Source organism: Hypanus sabinus, chromosome 2 (genome assembly GCF_030144855.1).
Source record: "Hypanus sabinus isolate sHypSab1 chromosome 2, sHypSab1.hap1, whole genome shotgun sequence".
Lineage (NCBI taxonomy): Eukaryota > Metazoa > Chordata > Chondrichthyes > Myliobatiformes > Dasyatidae > Hypanus > Hypanus sabinus.
In genome coordinates, this window is record NC_082707.1 from 161,920,152 (window position 1) to 161,936,991 (window position 16,840).

General features: G+C 38.4%; 1 protein-coding gene across 1 annotated transcript in view; it reads left to right on the forward strand.

Moving 5' to 3' along the window:
* Nucleotides 1–16,840, forward strand: part of pygl (phosphorylase, glycogen, liver) — a 115,761-nt gene that overhangs the window by 82,484 nt on the left and 16,437 nt on the right. The window contains exons 13-16 of the mRNA XM_059987897.1: nt 873–974; nt 1,069–1,216; nt 4,267–4,325; nt 12,198–12,339. Of these exons, the coding sequence (XP_059843880.1) occupies nt 873–974; nt 1,069–1,216; nt 4,267–4,325; nt 12,198–12,339 (451 nt within the window). The remainder of the gene's footprint in view (nt 1–872; nt 975–1,068; nt 1,217–4,266; nt 4,326–12,197; nt 12,340–16,840) is intronic.

The window sequence follows — 16,840 nt, forward strand, 5'->3', positions numbered from 1 at the left end:
ATGGAAAGAAATCGTGGGCTGAGCAAGCAGGAGTTCAGAATGATGTATTTTCAACTTTTATAACAAATGTATTTGAATGTAGGCGGATCACAGCTTCTTGGACAACCCATGTATCTCCATCAAACATTGCTTGGGCATGACCAGATTTAAATAGGTCACTGTTAGCAGCTGCAGTCTCTCCGTCCTGGAAAGAGAACATTCTTTCTCTACTATATTTATTTCTTGTTTAGAAATATACAATTTCCGGTGTTTCACAAGATTCTACAAAGTATTTTGCAAAATGATCTTCATTGTTCAAGCTACATAGAACTGCATTTGCAAGCCACTGTGTTTAGCGGCTTAAAATAATATGGGAAAAACCTGTGGCTAAGCAAATTGAAGTTCTAAATGATACATTTTTAATGATTACCCATGATTTTCTGCAACTTGAAGGTCAAATTTATTGAAACATTTAGGAATGTAGTATAACATTTTCTATAGGGAGTGGATAGTATAGCTCAAATAAGTGTTAATGGTGACTTTACAATGGAGAATGACATCACTGCAATTATTTTTCTTTTAACATATATAGATATTCAAAATATTATGAATTACAGAGCTAACAAAATGATATCTATAAAATTATTATTGTGTATTTTGATAGTGCTTAGAATTAAAAGTAGTAACACTGATCATGATCATACTTAAACTTCAAAAATAAGAAATGTTTGTTTTTCTTGATGTTTATTTATAGCTTTGATATAATTTTGCATGTATTCTACTTAAATGAAGACTTTTTTAATAACAGTCCATTTTAAAGCAATGGAACATATAGATCTGTTATAAATATAAGAGAAGTGTGAATTTACTTTGACCCATTTAATATCTTACAGAAAATAGGACCGGGCTATATTAAAGAACTGAGCAAGCTTCAGAAATTGCATGACTTGGTGAATAATAATCAATTCATTCAGGAGGTTATATCAGTGAAAAAGGTATAGAAATTTAAAATGTACAAGTTCTGCATTCTGTAAACCTAGTTCTGCGTATACAGGGACAGTTCTTATTGTTCTACTCTTTTATCAATAGGCAAATAAAGCAAAGCTTGCTTCCATGCTAGAAAACAACTATGGGATTCAAGTCGATATATCCTCCATGTTTGATGTTCATGTGAAACGAATCCACGAGTATAAACGACAACTCATGAATTGCCTTTACATTATTGTTATGTACAATCGTGAGTCTGAAATCGCAAAACCAAGTTTATTCAATTCAAATTTAATTCTCATTTCAACCATACAGGAATACAACCAATTGAAACAGCATTACTATGGGATCAGGATGCAAAACACAGTACAGTCACATACAAAGCACACATTAAAATAGTATCGCAATCATTATAATAGAGTAAATACAACTCGTGCCATCAATCCACAGTCAACTACAATAGAGCCCAACACCACCAGCCTGGACACCATGCCCCACTGCCCCCTCCCCCAAGCATTGCAACTTGAGGCCCACACCACACACTTACAAGACTGCAAGCCCATATAGAATATCAGAAAAAAATACATCTACACAAAATATACTTGTTAGTAAGGTTCCCCCAGCCCAATGAAAACTTCAGTTGACTACAATACCTGGTGGCGGCTGCATCATGCTGTGGGGACGCTTCACTGCAGCAGACCCTGAAAGGCTTGTGAAGGTAGAGTGCAAAATGAATGCAGCAAAATACAGGGAATCCTGGAGAAAAACCTAATGCAGTCTACAAGAGAACTGCGACTTGGGAGAAGATTTGTTTTCCAGCAAGACAATGACCTCAAGCCAAAGCTACACTTGAGTGACTTAAAAACTATAAAGTTAATGTCCTAGAATGGCCAAAAATGAGAATTTTTGGCTGGACTTCAAAAGGGCTGTTCACTCACGATCCTCATGCAATTTGATAGAGCTTGAAAAGTTTTATAAAGAAGAATGGGGGGAAATTACAGAGTCCAATGTGCAAAGCTGATAGAGACCAATCTACACAGACCCAAGCCTGTAATTGCTGCTAAAGGTGCATCTACAAGATACTGACTTGAAGAGAGTGAATACATATGCAATTATTTTGTGTTTATTAATTGGGATAAATTTCAACCAATTTGAAGAAATTTGTTTTTACTTTGACACAATACAGTCTTTTCTGTTGATCAGTGTTAACATACCCAAATTAAATCCACAGTCATTCAGTGTTGTAAAACAGTAAAACAAGAAAACTTCAAGGGGGGGTGAATACTTTTTATAGGCTCTGTAGTCCAGACACTTAGTCCATTGAAATCTTCAGCTGACCACAAAAAAGTTTGTCTTCAGCTGACTGAACACTGTGAGGGTAGCCCCAACTCCGGCCCGGTAGAGTGCACCAGACAGCTCTCACCTAGCGGCTATAAAACAGGTGATCCCACTGCTTGAGGCCCTGAGTCCTTTGAGTGCTGCCAAAAATCTGCAGTCGACCACAAAGGAGCTTGTCTTCACACAGGCACACACTGTAGCGGCCCCGAGTTCAGCCTGGATGCTGTCCCTGGTGGAGTGCCCGGCTCAGTCGCCTCTCTCCCAGTGGCTGCAAAAGAGGTGACCCACAGCTGCTTGTAGCCTAGTCTTTGCCGTGACTGAGTCCTCACAGCTCCTCCACCATCCAAACCTGTTTTAGTTAATAAAACTTGAGTGAATCAAACTTGCGGCATACCAGGTTAGCAATGTCCAAAAGGGTCACGCAGTCAAAAGAAAAGAGACCATGACGGCCGCTCACTATCTGACTGTAAGCCTCCATTGACTCAGGCACGGCACATTGCACAGCTCCTTCATATTTTCCACCAGCAAGCAACTCGCTGATGGTGTAGACCTACAGTACTTTAAGTTCTTAATGTATATGTTATATAATGAATTATATTGTGACGGTGTGGAAACCATATTTAGATTATATTATTTCCATTTAGAGACTATACATATAAAATGCTTGAAATTATTCTGTTCTTAAGCTGTACATGAATTGAAATATTCTCCTTAAAATTTTTTCCTACACTCTAGTTGGTTGCTTCTGTTAAAAGCTTGGGGACAAAGTTTATTTTCAATTTTCCATTTTTAGACATAAAACGAATTGAAGAGATCTAAATTTCTATCATCGTTTGTAGAAAGCAAAAGTCACTGGAACTAAATTGGTTGCCACACATTTTTTTGTATTCAAGAAAGTTGTAATAATATTTTAGTGTGCAATTTTTATATAAAAATTAGTACCATGTGTGAGTATTGAATAGAAACATAAATAATGTTAGAACTTTATTGTCTTTGTTCAGATCAACTTGGCGTCTGTGGGGGTGAATGCAACTGGTCTGTAGTCATTGAGGCATGTTGCCGCTGACTGCTTTAGGACTGAAGCATGCAGGGGCCACTGCAAGGAACAGAGGGAGGTTATAGATTCCAGTAAAAAACCACTGCCAGTGGTCAGTGCAGTCTCTGAAGACCCTCCCAGGTTTGCTATCTGATCCTGCTGTTCTGCGTGTGTTAATACAGCGGAGGTTACATCTCACCTCGTGCGCTCAGTGTCCGTGCTATGTCCTCCCCAGGTGTCAAGGCCTTCATCACTGGTTCACTGTTGTCCCTGTCAAACTGAGCAAAGAAGTTATTTAGCTGCACAGCTAGCGTGGTGTCACTGTTTGCAGGCCAAATCTTTCCTTTATAGACAGTGATAGACCTGATGACTTCCTACGAGCATCAGGGGTTGATGGTGTTATTGAAGTATGTTTCTATCTGTTGTTTGTATCGTTACTTGGCGGTTTTAATGCCTCTTTTAAGGTTTGAACTGGCTTCGCTTATGCTGCAGCATCACTGAATCCTGAGTCCTGAGCAGGTTCTGGACTTCATTGTTCATCCATGGCTTCTGATTCAGGAATACACAGATGTTTTTATTGCGGATAAAATGGTCTACACAGTATTTGATATAGTGCATGACCATGATGGTGTATTCCTAAGTCAATTTCAGAATCATGCATTACTTGGCATGCACAGGTTCCTGTCTGTGCACTCAAAGCAGTCCTGAAGCAGTAATACTGTCACTGACTTCATTATTGGTTTTGCGTTCCTTATTGCGTCTGTAGGCTGGGGTTAGAAGTAAAGACAGGAGGTCAGACAGTTCCATTGTTTTTCTTTTATGGTATTTTATACCAATAATAACTGCTAAATGCATGTACAATTCTTAAGCCTAACCGAGATGTTATTTATGTTTACATTTCATATTGATTTATATCTTGTATAAAGGAATTAGGAAGGACCCAAACAAGGCATTTGTTCCAAGAACTGTTATGATAGGGGGCAAGGTAAGGTTTATTTCTTTATTTATTTTTCTGCTACAACTATCATAGCTCTTTTCCCCAATTCCAACAAGTACTTATTTAGATTAGTTGTGATTCTTTGTGATATTCCATGCTAATCTCAAACTGTAAATTCTACCAGAGGAAGAGATGTAGTGTGAGTATGTTATTTAATTTACTTGGCCAAATATTATTCCTATACCAACTAAATTATTTATCTCAAAAGCACAGAGAACCTTCAGGGGATCTGGTGTGGGTTTATCATGATGTATGACTTAGTAGCACACCAGGATTTACACTTGAGTAGACTTAAATTACAAGTGAAATTTTTTGAGAAAATCCTTGTTTTTTTCTTTAAGCGCTTTCCCCAATCTTTATGAAACTCAAAGAAAAATTGTAGGAGCTAGGAAGCAAACAAAAACAGAAAGTATTGGAAAAACTCAGCAAAGCAGAAAGTATGTGGAAAGAAAAATGGTGACTGTTCTGGGTTTGTGACCCTTTGTCAGAACAGTTCTTGCTTTTGTTCCCCAATCTTCAATAGGCTGGGAAAACAAAATATTCATTAAAAATTACAGCTGTATTGCTTTAAAATATTGACATGCTTTTTTGAAACAAATTGTTTTTATGGTAATAAAATGTATTTTACAAAGCTGTCATCAACATTAAACCACACATGATCAAATGCAGCTATTATGTAAATTCTTTCTCATATGTATTACTTTTACACAAGCCCTGCCAAAAAGCCAGCTTTAATATTAATTTTGATCCAAATCGGTCCCAGATAACTAAGCCATGTTCTTCAAGTTATCTATTTAGCTTTACTGTAACAAGATATTTATGTCATGCACTTCTGCTGATGTCTGATGTTTATTGATTGTAAATTCTGTGTATGTTTATGTAAAGCTTTTAGTTTTAATAATTATACACAACTCTGTGCAAAGTGCTGCTTTTTATTTTGATGGGGGGCAAATAAAGATTTTGGAAGGTATTGTTAGAAGATCAGAATCAACATCACTGTAGGCACCTATTTCTTGTTAGGGATCAATTAACCTACATTAAGAATTGTAGCCCAAAACTTGTAAGTTATCTGGCAGAAAGGGGATGTTATATCAGAACAACTTTATTATGGCCCCAATGAATGCTGTTAAAATTTAAGTTACATTGATTACAGAGTTGTGAGTTTATTTCTTTGCATGTATTTGGAAATTGAATGAGATACAGTGATGGACCTTCGCAGAAAACTTGTAAACTGAATTCTTTATGAGACTGTGTGAAGAGAAGTTTTCCCTTCACTGGTGGCTGATAAGTCATTTTTCTGTCTACCTAACTGTACAGCAATCCCTCATGTGGCCATTGAATCCATGCCTCACACTATTGAAAATTGGTGTTCAAATTTGGTTTCGATCATTATACCTTTCTGCTTCTATATTTAATCCTTCACTTCTTCTGCTGCTGATATCCTTAGTCGTGACTACTTCAATGTACTTCTGCTCAGCTTTATTAGTTCTGTTTTCCATAACTTTGTTCATTCAAGGTTAAGCCATCCAGAAAATTAAATCACATTGAATTTTATTCATGTTACCTTTTTCATTGGTAACATACACTAGCTCCTAATTAACCAGTGCTTCTATTCTAAATTTTCATCCTTATTTTCAGACCACCAACCCCTCCCTGACCAATAGCTTTCAATTTTGTATGTTTAATTTTATCCAGCCATATAACCTGCAAAATTATCTGCCCTTCTATCATTCTGGCCTCTTAATTATGCTTGAATTTTATTGCTGTACCCAAGTTAGCTTTCTCTGTGGTGTTCTGTCCCCAAGATGTGGAATTTCCTCCCTGAATATCTGCATCTTGTTGCATCAGAATAGGTGGTTTTTCCATAGGGAAAAATTTAACCCAGTTACTCTTTGTTCAATGTGACATCGCATATTAAGATTTTCTATTCCAATAAACTATAAACAAAACAAAAAATGCAGATTTCTTTCTAAAGCTGCAATACAGAATTCAAATATTGTTCCTGAAAACATTTTCAAGAGGAATTAATTACTTGCCCATAGTACGAATAAGTGAGCTTTCTTTCTCTGGATTGTCAATATTGGCAGATGCAACTAGTGCAAATCTTTCAAGAGGGCTACATCTTGTGGTTTGAAGGCTTGTGTGTCTCAATGATCCAGAGAGCTACATTGGCTGGAGTCAGGGCATTTGGTAGGTTCAGCCATGCCAAACATCTCAATGGGTAGAGACCAGACTAAAAGTGGCCCATTGGTTCTCCAGATTTGGGGGTTCAGCTCAGGGCTAACAACTCTGACTAGTAAAACAAAATTGTTACAGAACCAGCAATGAAGGTTCCTACATCTGAGTGTGATGGTATTCCCAAGTCTCCACCTGGGATTTACATGACTGACAGTACTAAAAACTAAGAGGAAGTGACTGACATGACGAAAGAACCCCCAACTACTGCCAAAGATGGAGGACCTTCATTGCTGCCCTCAATGCCAGTGGTATAATGGGCAGACAGACAGACTAGTGTAAATGCAGCAATGTCCAATCATGAACCATTTTCAACTACCATTTCCAACTTCCATTGGATCAAATTAGTAACAAGCTATATTGTGCTAAGTTTCAAGAAAGGAAATGGGGATAATTCTGGAAATTAAAGAAGGGCGAGTCTCACGTCAGAGATAAGGAAACTAATGGAGAAGCTTCTTAAGGATACAGTTTATAAGCATTTGGAAATCTTGGCCTAATAAGGAAGGTCAGCATGACTTACTAACTTGATTTAAGTTTCTGAAGGTGACAAAAGATGAGTGATGAAGGTAGAACCGTGGATGTTGTTTACATGCATTTTAGTAAGGCATTCAACAAGGTCCCTCATGGTGGGATATTCCAGAAAATTAAGATGCATGGGCTCCACATTTGGATTCAGATTTGGCCTACCCATAAATCACAGGATAGTGGTTGTGGATCTCATTCTAGCTAGAGATCCATGACTAGTGATTTTCCACAGGGATCTGTACTGGGGCCTTTAATGTTTACCATATATAAAATGATTTGGATGAAAATATGAATTGCTGGGTTGGTAAGTTCACAGATGACACAAAAGTGGTGACATTGTGAATAGTGTAGAACAGTGATACCCAGCTGGGGTGGTTGGGAATATATCCTAAGGGGGTGTTAGGGGAAATAGAAGTTGTCGGGGGGGGGGGCTTTCAAGATTCTTGGAGGGAGGCAGTAAGCGGCATCCTAATGAGGCTTGAGACTTGATCTACTGTTAGTAGAGCAGGGACTTCCAAAAAAAGGATGAGGCACTGGAACACAGGAAGAACCATAGCTCCACAGGTGACAAACATTCATTGTCACAACACGTCTGAAACATGGTAATCTTATTCGACCTTTACAGCCAATCAAACATTATTGAAAATGCATAATCTAGCAACCAGGGTGCCTATCGGTTTCCCCTTGACTTGCGGCATTGAACAAGTTCATGCAATTTAACAGTTTGTCACAAAGGAAGATGTTTCTGGTGGTTGGAGGTGAATCATCTCATCCTCAGGGAAGTGTCCTAGGTCCAATCATCTTTAGCTACTTCCTCAATGACCTTACTTCTGTCACAAGGTCAGAAGCAGGGTTGTTCGTAGATGACTGCACAATGTTCCGCACCATTCATGACTCCTCAGACAGTGAAGCAGTTCATACCTAAATATAGCAGGAGCTGGACAATATCCGGGCTTGGGCTGACAAGTGGCAAGTAACATTTGAGCCACACAAGTATCAGACAATAACCATCTCCAACAAAAGAGGCTCTAACCATCGTCCCTTGACATTCAGTGGTTTCACCATCATTGAATCCCCTTCTATCAACATCCTAGGGGGTTACCATTGACAGAAAACTGATTGGTCTAGCCATATAAACACTGTGGCTATCAGATCAGGTCAAAGACTAGAAATCTTGCGGCGGGTAACTCTTCTCCTGACCCCCCCAAAGTCTGTCCACCATCTACAAGACTCAAGTCAGGAGTGTAATGGAATACTCACCACTCGCCTGGATGAATGCAGTTCCATCAACACTTACGAAGCTTGACACCATCCAGTACAAGGCAGCCCACTTGATTATGCTCCTTCCACAAGCATCCAATCCCTCCACTAGCAATGAACAGTTGCAGCAGTGTGTTCTTATCTATAAGATGCACTGCAGCAACACACCAAAGTTCCGAAGCCAGCACCTTCCAGACCCACGAACACTACGATCTAGAAGGATGAGAAAAGCAGATACTGGGGAACACCACCACATGAAAATCCCCCTCCAAGTCACTCACCATCCTGACTTGGAAAAATATTGCCATTCCTTCATTGTTGCTGAGTCAGAATCATGGAATTCCCTCCCTGGCAGCACTGTAGGTATAGCTACACCTCTGGGACTGCAGTGATTCATCACCACCTTCTCAGGGGCAACTAGGGATGGGCAACAAATGCTGGCTTAACTGACGATGCCCACATCCTGTAAATGAATAAATAGAAAGAAGTCGGTAAGTCAATTACACCCACTCAACGTTCTCTGCAGATCTACAGAAAACAGATTGCACAATGGTACAGAGCAGGCCAGAACCAAATGGTTAAATAGAGCCAAACAGTGAACATGTCGACCCCGGGGATTCCTCTTGAACTGTTCAAAGCAGCTTGAGCTTCATATGTACATCCAAGAACCATCCAAGATTATGAGACCTTATGTGACTGGTTAATTGAACTAACTGGTATAGTATAAAGTTAGTCTGCCAGACACCAGCTCTATCCCAACTAACATTAAAATCCAATCTCAATCCTTGTCAATGTAATTTACGCTATTATTGTCTTTATCTTCCCATCGCTGTTCCTTTTCATACCACTACCATTGTTCCATCCATGCCGACTTGCTGCCATTGTCAACATCAGATAGGCATTCCTATTTTGTGTTAATTTTTTATTTTGATTTAGCCCTGTTAATTTTGAATAAATACATACAGCGCGATCTCTAAGAGTTGAAAGGTGGTGAATCCTTGAATTCTAGAGCTGTTAAGAAACAGAAACTACAGAAAGTGCATCAGAAAGAGGCTTCAGTGCAGTGAGCTACATACAAAAAAACAGATACCGCTTGGACATTGTTCTGCATGGGAACTTGAGGCTTGTACTGTCATAACTGGAACCAAGTATTTCAACTCTTGCTAAAAACCATCAAGCTCAAGGATCACATGATATTGAATAAAACAAATAAAATTTAAAGCAGAATCATTTTTCTCATGTTACCATATGGTAGACATATTTTTACACTATGGGGGTGCCAGAAAGTATATTGTACCTAAGAGAGGTGTAGGCAAGTATGAAAGTGCTTTAGCGGGGCATTTAGCAAAAAAAAAGCTGGGGAACGCTGGTGTAGAATATTGTCAAAGTGGGATATAGATCAGTTGCAAATATGGGCAGAGAAATAACAAATGGAGTATAATCTAGGCAAGTTTGAATATGTGGAATTCATTGCCATAGATTACTCTGGAGGCCAAGTCATTGGGTATATTAAAAGTGGAGTTTGATACATTCTTGATTAGTAAGGGTGTCAAAGGTTACGGAGAGAAGGCAGAAGAAAGGGATTGAGAGGGAAAATAAATCAGCCCTAATCAAAATCAGCAAATAAATCAGCCCTAATCAAAGATACAATACACTGAATGTCCTAGTTCTGCTCCCATGTCTTACGGTGTGAGGTGCTGTAGTTTAGGAGCTCCTGTGTAAAGGTATGGATCATGGCTAAACTCTCAAGAGTGTTGATGCACAAAGGCATTACAGGGTGGGTAAAGGTGCTTGCCTTTATCAGTTGAGGCACTGAGTTCAAGAATCAGGAAGTTATATTTCAGATTCATAAAACTCTGGTTAGGTTGCGTCAGGCATATTGTCTTCAATTCTGTTCATCCTATTACAGGAAGGATATGGAAGGTGTTGGAGAGAGTGCAAAAGTGGTTTATCAGGATACTTCCTGGATTTGAGAGCACATGTTCTAACAAGAGGTTGGAAAAACTAGCATTTTTTTATTTCATTTGAAGCAGCAGAGGCTGAAAGGAGGCCAATAGAAGTTTGTAAGATTATGAAAGCCATAGTGAGCAGCCAGTATCTTTTTGCCAGGGTCAAAATATCTAATGTTAAAGGGCTTGCATTTAATTTAAGAGTGGTAAATCCAAAGGAGATGGGCAGGGCACATTTGTTTTTAAACAGTAGTGGGTGCCTGGAATACACAGCCAGGGTAGGGTGGCAGTGGAGAAAAATGCAATAAAGGCATTTTAGAGGTTCTTAAATAGGCACATGAATATGCAAGGAATGGAAAGATACAGACCATGCTCAAACAGAAGGGATTAGTTTAATTTGGTATCAGCAGTTTTTTTGTTTGTTACTACATAGACTGAAGTTTAAAAATTCAACAAAGCATAAAACTTCAAGGCAAGAGTTAAGGTTGGGATCATTGGCTAGCAGAAGTGATCAAAGCAAGAGAGAAAGGAGACATTGGTGTATTTTCAGTTCATAGCACAATGGTTCTAAAGTACCTATCCTGATTAGCTGAAAATGGTGGACATTCCGTATCGCAACAAAGGTAAGTAAACAGTCCTATATCAGAGTTATCACACGTGTGGCCCAACACAATTTGGGATCTACAGAATCTTATGTTTATGTTTGTATTTCTATGTGATCTTTTCTGCTGAATAGTGACATGCAAGGAGTTTAAGAGTCTTTGTTGCTTTTACTTTGAAATTTACAATCTCTTCCTTGTTTCATTCAGTGTAACTCCTAGTAACAATACAATTAAGATATCCAAAACTGGGGCCCAATCTTTCATAAGTACTAACACTTAATGCTACATCACCCCTCACTGTGTCAGACCAAGATTTTATTGTCTGCCACTATCTCACAACACTTACAAATTACTATGTTAACGCAGATATTAATATATATTGATCACTGAACATGAACAATTACACTTACTTTGTATCATTAAGCTGGGATATTAATTACCTGCAGACTTGAAAGCTGGTCAGGTTTTCCTGACTCCCTTTGCAAACATGGAGGATTACCTCTTCCATGCCATCGTTGATGTCAGGAGATGTGCTGCAATACATTGTAAAGTCTCTGGGTTTTTTTTTGCATATACTCCAGATGGCTCATTTTTCATTTACAAACAATTAACAAGCTATCCACTTCTTTTCCAGATCCGTACTTGTATTTCCAACTTCTTCACTTATTATCTCCATTGCCAAACTTGAGGTCATCTCTTGTATTTACACGCAATCATTTCCCAAATTGTTTGTAACAAGCTAAACAGACAAGTTGCTTTTGTTCAATTGTATTGCACTGATCACTCAATATCACTCCATTTATCTCATGGACCCGAGTTTGAACTTTCAACTAAGCTAACACCTTGACTGGACAACCTAATGCCAGTTGGCATACTTAACACCTTTCTCCAGTTATCATATCATTCTATCATTGATTCACAAATTTCATTGTCCATTAACAGCCTCAAGTGCTCATTACAGTTTATTAGTTAATTATATGAATCCATCCAGAAGTAATTGTATTATCACGGTTTTCTTTTTGGGCCACTGAGTTTAACTGGGGAAGAAGGAAGACCTTATCTCTGCTTACTCTCTGTCTTGAAACAATCCCACACTAGATTTGAGTGTTATTAAATTGTCTGGTGAATTTTAAAACATATATTCTAATTAAGAGAATATTCCAGAATGTTTTGTGGACAAAATATTCAGTATTCCCTTAACTTTTAGCATTAATTAAATTCAACTGATCAAGATTAAAATAAAACACTTCTTGATGACTCATATGTTACTGAATTTCTTTCTTTCCTAGGCTGCTCCTGGCTATCATATGGCTAAATTGATTATAAAACTTATCACATCTGTGGCACAAGTTGTGAACAATGACCCTGTAGTTGACAAGAAGTTGAAGGTTATTTTTCTGGAAAACTACAGAGTTTCGCTGGCCGAGAAAGGTACTACTAAATGGCAAAATTATATTCCTGTTCATTTGTTTGTTAATTTTTTCAGTTACGTGGTAGAATATTTTGCAACTAGAATAGAGTACATTCATTATAGAAAATATCAACAAGAATTATTTGAATATGGAATGGAGTATATTGCACGAAAGAAAAAGGAGTAGGTCTTGGGGAGATAAAAAGGACCCAAACTGAGATAACGTGAGTTGATGAAGTGTTTTTATCACTTTGGTACAATCACATTCAAAAATGAATTTTCTTTCTTCTTTTATATTATTTCTATTTGCTTTCTTTGATAACCATACCTTTGTTTTATGTGTAATTTTTAATGGATTTATTATTTCATTTATTTATTCTTACATAAGATTTGACTTCTGAGTTACAAACCCTCTATTCATAGTTTTCTAATGCTTGAGTTTTAATGAAAGGATAAAAAATACAAACTTAGAACACTGAATTCACAGTCAAGAGTGTTGAATTAGATTTTCTTTTTGACTGTTTAATTTATTTTCTTTGCAGCTCACATTATTTATTTGCTTGACTTTATATAGATACATCTAACTGTATAGTATGCTTCCTAGTGATCACAGTATGTGTATGCAGTTGTTCAGTGTGTTCTCTAGTGGTTACATTGATATGATCCTAGAAAGTCCTGGAAGCTTCTCTGATGCTGTATTATTTGAATAGGGCTTTCTCATTCATTGATTCGACTGTACATTTGAATGGAGTTTTTCTTCTCTACAATACTGTGCAAAAGTCTTAGGTACTGTGTGTGTGTATATATATATATATTTTATATTTACACAGGGAGGGAGTGACGGGGTGGTGGGGGGATGGAGGGGGATGGCACGGGTACAGACACACCCAGCCCTAAGACACCAGGCATGGTCATTAGATTCCAAACAATTGGTTTATTGTCTTTTAAGAGAGTGAACCCTTGCAAGGCAGTAGGTCCCAATGGAATACACAGTAAGGCTCTGAAAACATGTGCCAATCAACTAGTGGGAGTATTCAAGGACATTTTCAACCTCTTACTGCTACGGGCAGAAGCTCCCACTTGCTTTAAAATGGTAATAATTGTACCAAAGAAGAATAATGTGGGCTGCCTTAATGACGATTGCCCAGTTGCACTCATATCGACAGTGATGAAATGCTTTGAGAGGTTGGTTATGACTAGACTGAACTCCTGCCTCAGCAAGGACCTGGACCCATTGCAATTTGCACATCGTCACAATAGCTCAATGGCAGACGTAATCTCCAGGGCCCCCCACATGGCTTTAGACCACCTAAACCACACAAACACCTACATCAGTATGCTGTTCATCAACTATAGCTCAGCATTAAATACCATCATTCCCACAATCCTGATTGAGAAGTTGCAGAACCTGAGCCTCTGTACCTCCCTCTGTAATTGGATCCTTGACTTCCTAACCGGAAGACCACAGTCTGTGCAGATTGGTGATAACATATCCTCTTCGCTGACGATCAACAGTGGCGCACCTCAGGGATCTGTGCTTAGACCATTGCTCTTCTCTCTGTATACACATGACTGTGTGGTTGGCATAGCTCAAATACCATCTACAAATTTGCTGACAATACAACCATTGTTTGTAGAATCTCAGGTGGTGACGAGAGGACGTACAGGAGTGAGATATGCCAACTAGTGGATTGGTGCTGCAGCAACAACCTGGCACTCAACGTCAGTAAGACGATAGAGCTGATTGTGGACTTCAGGAAGGGTAAGACAAAGGAACACATACCAATCCTCACAGAGGGATCAGAAGTGGAGGGAATGAGCAGCTTCAAGTTCCTGGGTGTCACGATCTCTGAGGATCTAACCTGGTCCCAACATATCAATGTAGTTATAAAGAAGGCAAGACAGCAGCTGTACTTTATTAGGAGTTTGAAGAGATTTGGCATGTCAACAAATACACTCAAAAACTTCTATGGTTGTACCATGGACAGCATTCTGAGAGGCTGCATCACTGTCTGGAATGGAGAGGCTACTGCAGAGGACCGAAAGAAGCTGCAGAAGGTTGTAAATCTAATCAGCTCCATCTTGGGCACTAGCCTACAAAGTACCCAGGACATCTTTAAGGAGTGGTGTCTCAGAAGGCAGTATCCATTATTAAAGACCTCCAAGCACCCAGGGCATGCCCTTTTCTCACTGTTACCATCCGGTAGGAGATACAGAAGCCTGAAGGCACACACTCAACGAATCAGGATAACTTCTTCCCGTCTGCCATCCGATTCCTAAATGGACATTGAAGTTTTGGACACTACCTACTTTTTCTAATGTACAGTATTTATGTTTATGCACGTTTTTTAAAAATCTATTCAATATATGTTATTGATTTACTTGTTTATTTATTATTATGTTTTATTTTATTTATTATTTTTTCTCTCTCTCTGATAGATTATGTATTGCATTGAACTGCTGCTGCTGCTCAGTTAACAAATTTCACATCACGTGCGGGTGATAATAAACCTGATTCTGATTCATTACAGAATGTCTGTCTAGTGCTTCCCACCCTCTCCCCTCTCCCCCAACCATGATTCCCCATCTCCCTGCCCCCTTCCCACTCTCAGTCCACAATAGGGACCCATATCAGAATCAGATTTATCATCACACACAGACGTAATGATTTTTTTGCAGCAGTGGTATAGTACAATACATAAAATTACTGTATAAGTGTTGTTCTACACTTTGAGGTACCCTAGCTATAAATATGTGCCTAAGACTTTTGCATAGTATTGTATGTAGCATGCATAGTACTGTGTGCTGCTCCACATTGAGCGCTGTCTTCTGTCTTTAGCCTTTTTCTTTTCACTCTCCCTCACTTCAGTTAGTAGGTTGTCCATTTTCCAACTCTCTTTGTTTTGTTAACACTTAATAAAATGATAGTGAAGCAACAACCTTGACTTCTGAAAGAACCTTGGATTAAAAATTTAAGAATCTAACAATTGGTAGAGTTGGCAAGAACAATTATGAAGTTTTAAAGACTTTGAAGAATCGCAGACAAAGTAAGAAATTTTTAGCGCACAAAGGGGCATGAACTTCATCCATTTCAAACTGAGAGAAAACCTAGTTCTGGTTTCAATACATCATCAGATAGAAGTATGATTGAGGAAACTACTGTGTTGCTATTTTGAAAAAAACATTTGTAATAAAATTATTACTTTAAAATATTACGATTCAATTTAATTTACTTGAATATGGGGTAATGAGACTATAAGTGTGATTCAAATATATTGTAATTGAAATATGATATATATCCTCCTGTACTCTGTATTCTTTTTTGTAAGAAATCAATAAAAATATTTAAAAAGAAAAAACATTTGTAAAAACAAAATGCAAGCTGCTGGAGCCATAGGCAAGCCAGTAGACCACAAATTAAATATGCAAACTAGTAGCGCTTTTAAAAAAATAAATAAATAAAGCAATGGAGCACAAAATGGAGTATGTGAGACCTAAGGGTACACAAGACACACAGACCAGATGAACTGCACCCTAAGGTTCTGAAAGAGATAGCAGTAAAATTTGTGGAGGCATTAGTAATGATCTTTCAAAGATCATTGGACTTGGGCATGGTGCCAGAGGACTGGAAAATTCCATATGTCACTCCACTCTAAGAAAGGAAGAAGGCAATAAAAAGGAAATTATAGACCAGATAGCCTGACCTCAGTGGTTGGGAAGATGTTGGGGTCAATTGTAAAGGATGAGGTTATGGAGGACTCAGGACAAGATAGGACAAAGTCAGCATAGTTTCCTTAAGGGAAGGTTTTGTCTGATGAACCTGTTAGAATTTTACTGAGGAGACTGCAAGTCAGATAGATAAAGGGGATGCAGTGGATATTGTGTATTTGAGCTTTCAGAAGGCATTTGACAAGGTGCCACACATGAGGTTGTTTACTAAGTTAAGAGCTCAATGTATTACAGGAAGGTTATTAGCCTGGTTAGAGCATTGGCTGATTGGCAGAAGGAAGCAAGTGGAAATTAAAGGATCCTTGTCTGGTTGGCTGCCAGTGACTAGTGGTGTTCCACAGGGGACAGTTTTGGGACCGCTTCTATTTGTGCTGCTTATCAATTATTTAGATGATGAAAAAGATGGCTTTCTTGCTAAGTTTGCAGATGGTACAAAGATTGGACGAGGGCAAGTAGTGTTGAGGAAACAGATAGGCTGCAGAAGGACAGACAGATTAGGAGAATGGACTAGAAAGTGGCAAAGGAAATGCAATGTTGGAAATGCATGGCCATGCATTTTGTAGTATAAATAATTGTGCAGACTATTTATAAACAGGGAGAAAAACCAAAAATCTGAGATGCAAAAGGACTTGAGAGTCCTTGTGCAGAACAACCTAATGGTTAACTGCATGTTGAGTTGGTGGTGAGGAACACAAATGCAATGTTAGCATACATTTCAAGATGTCAAAAATACAGGAGCAGGGCTGTGATGCTAAAGCTTTATAGAGCACTTGTAAGGCCTCGCCTTGAGTA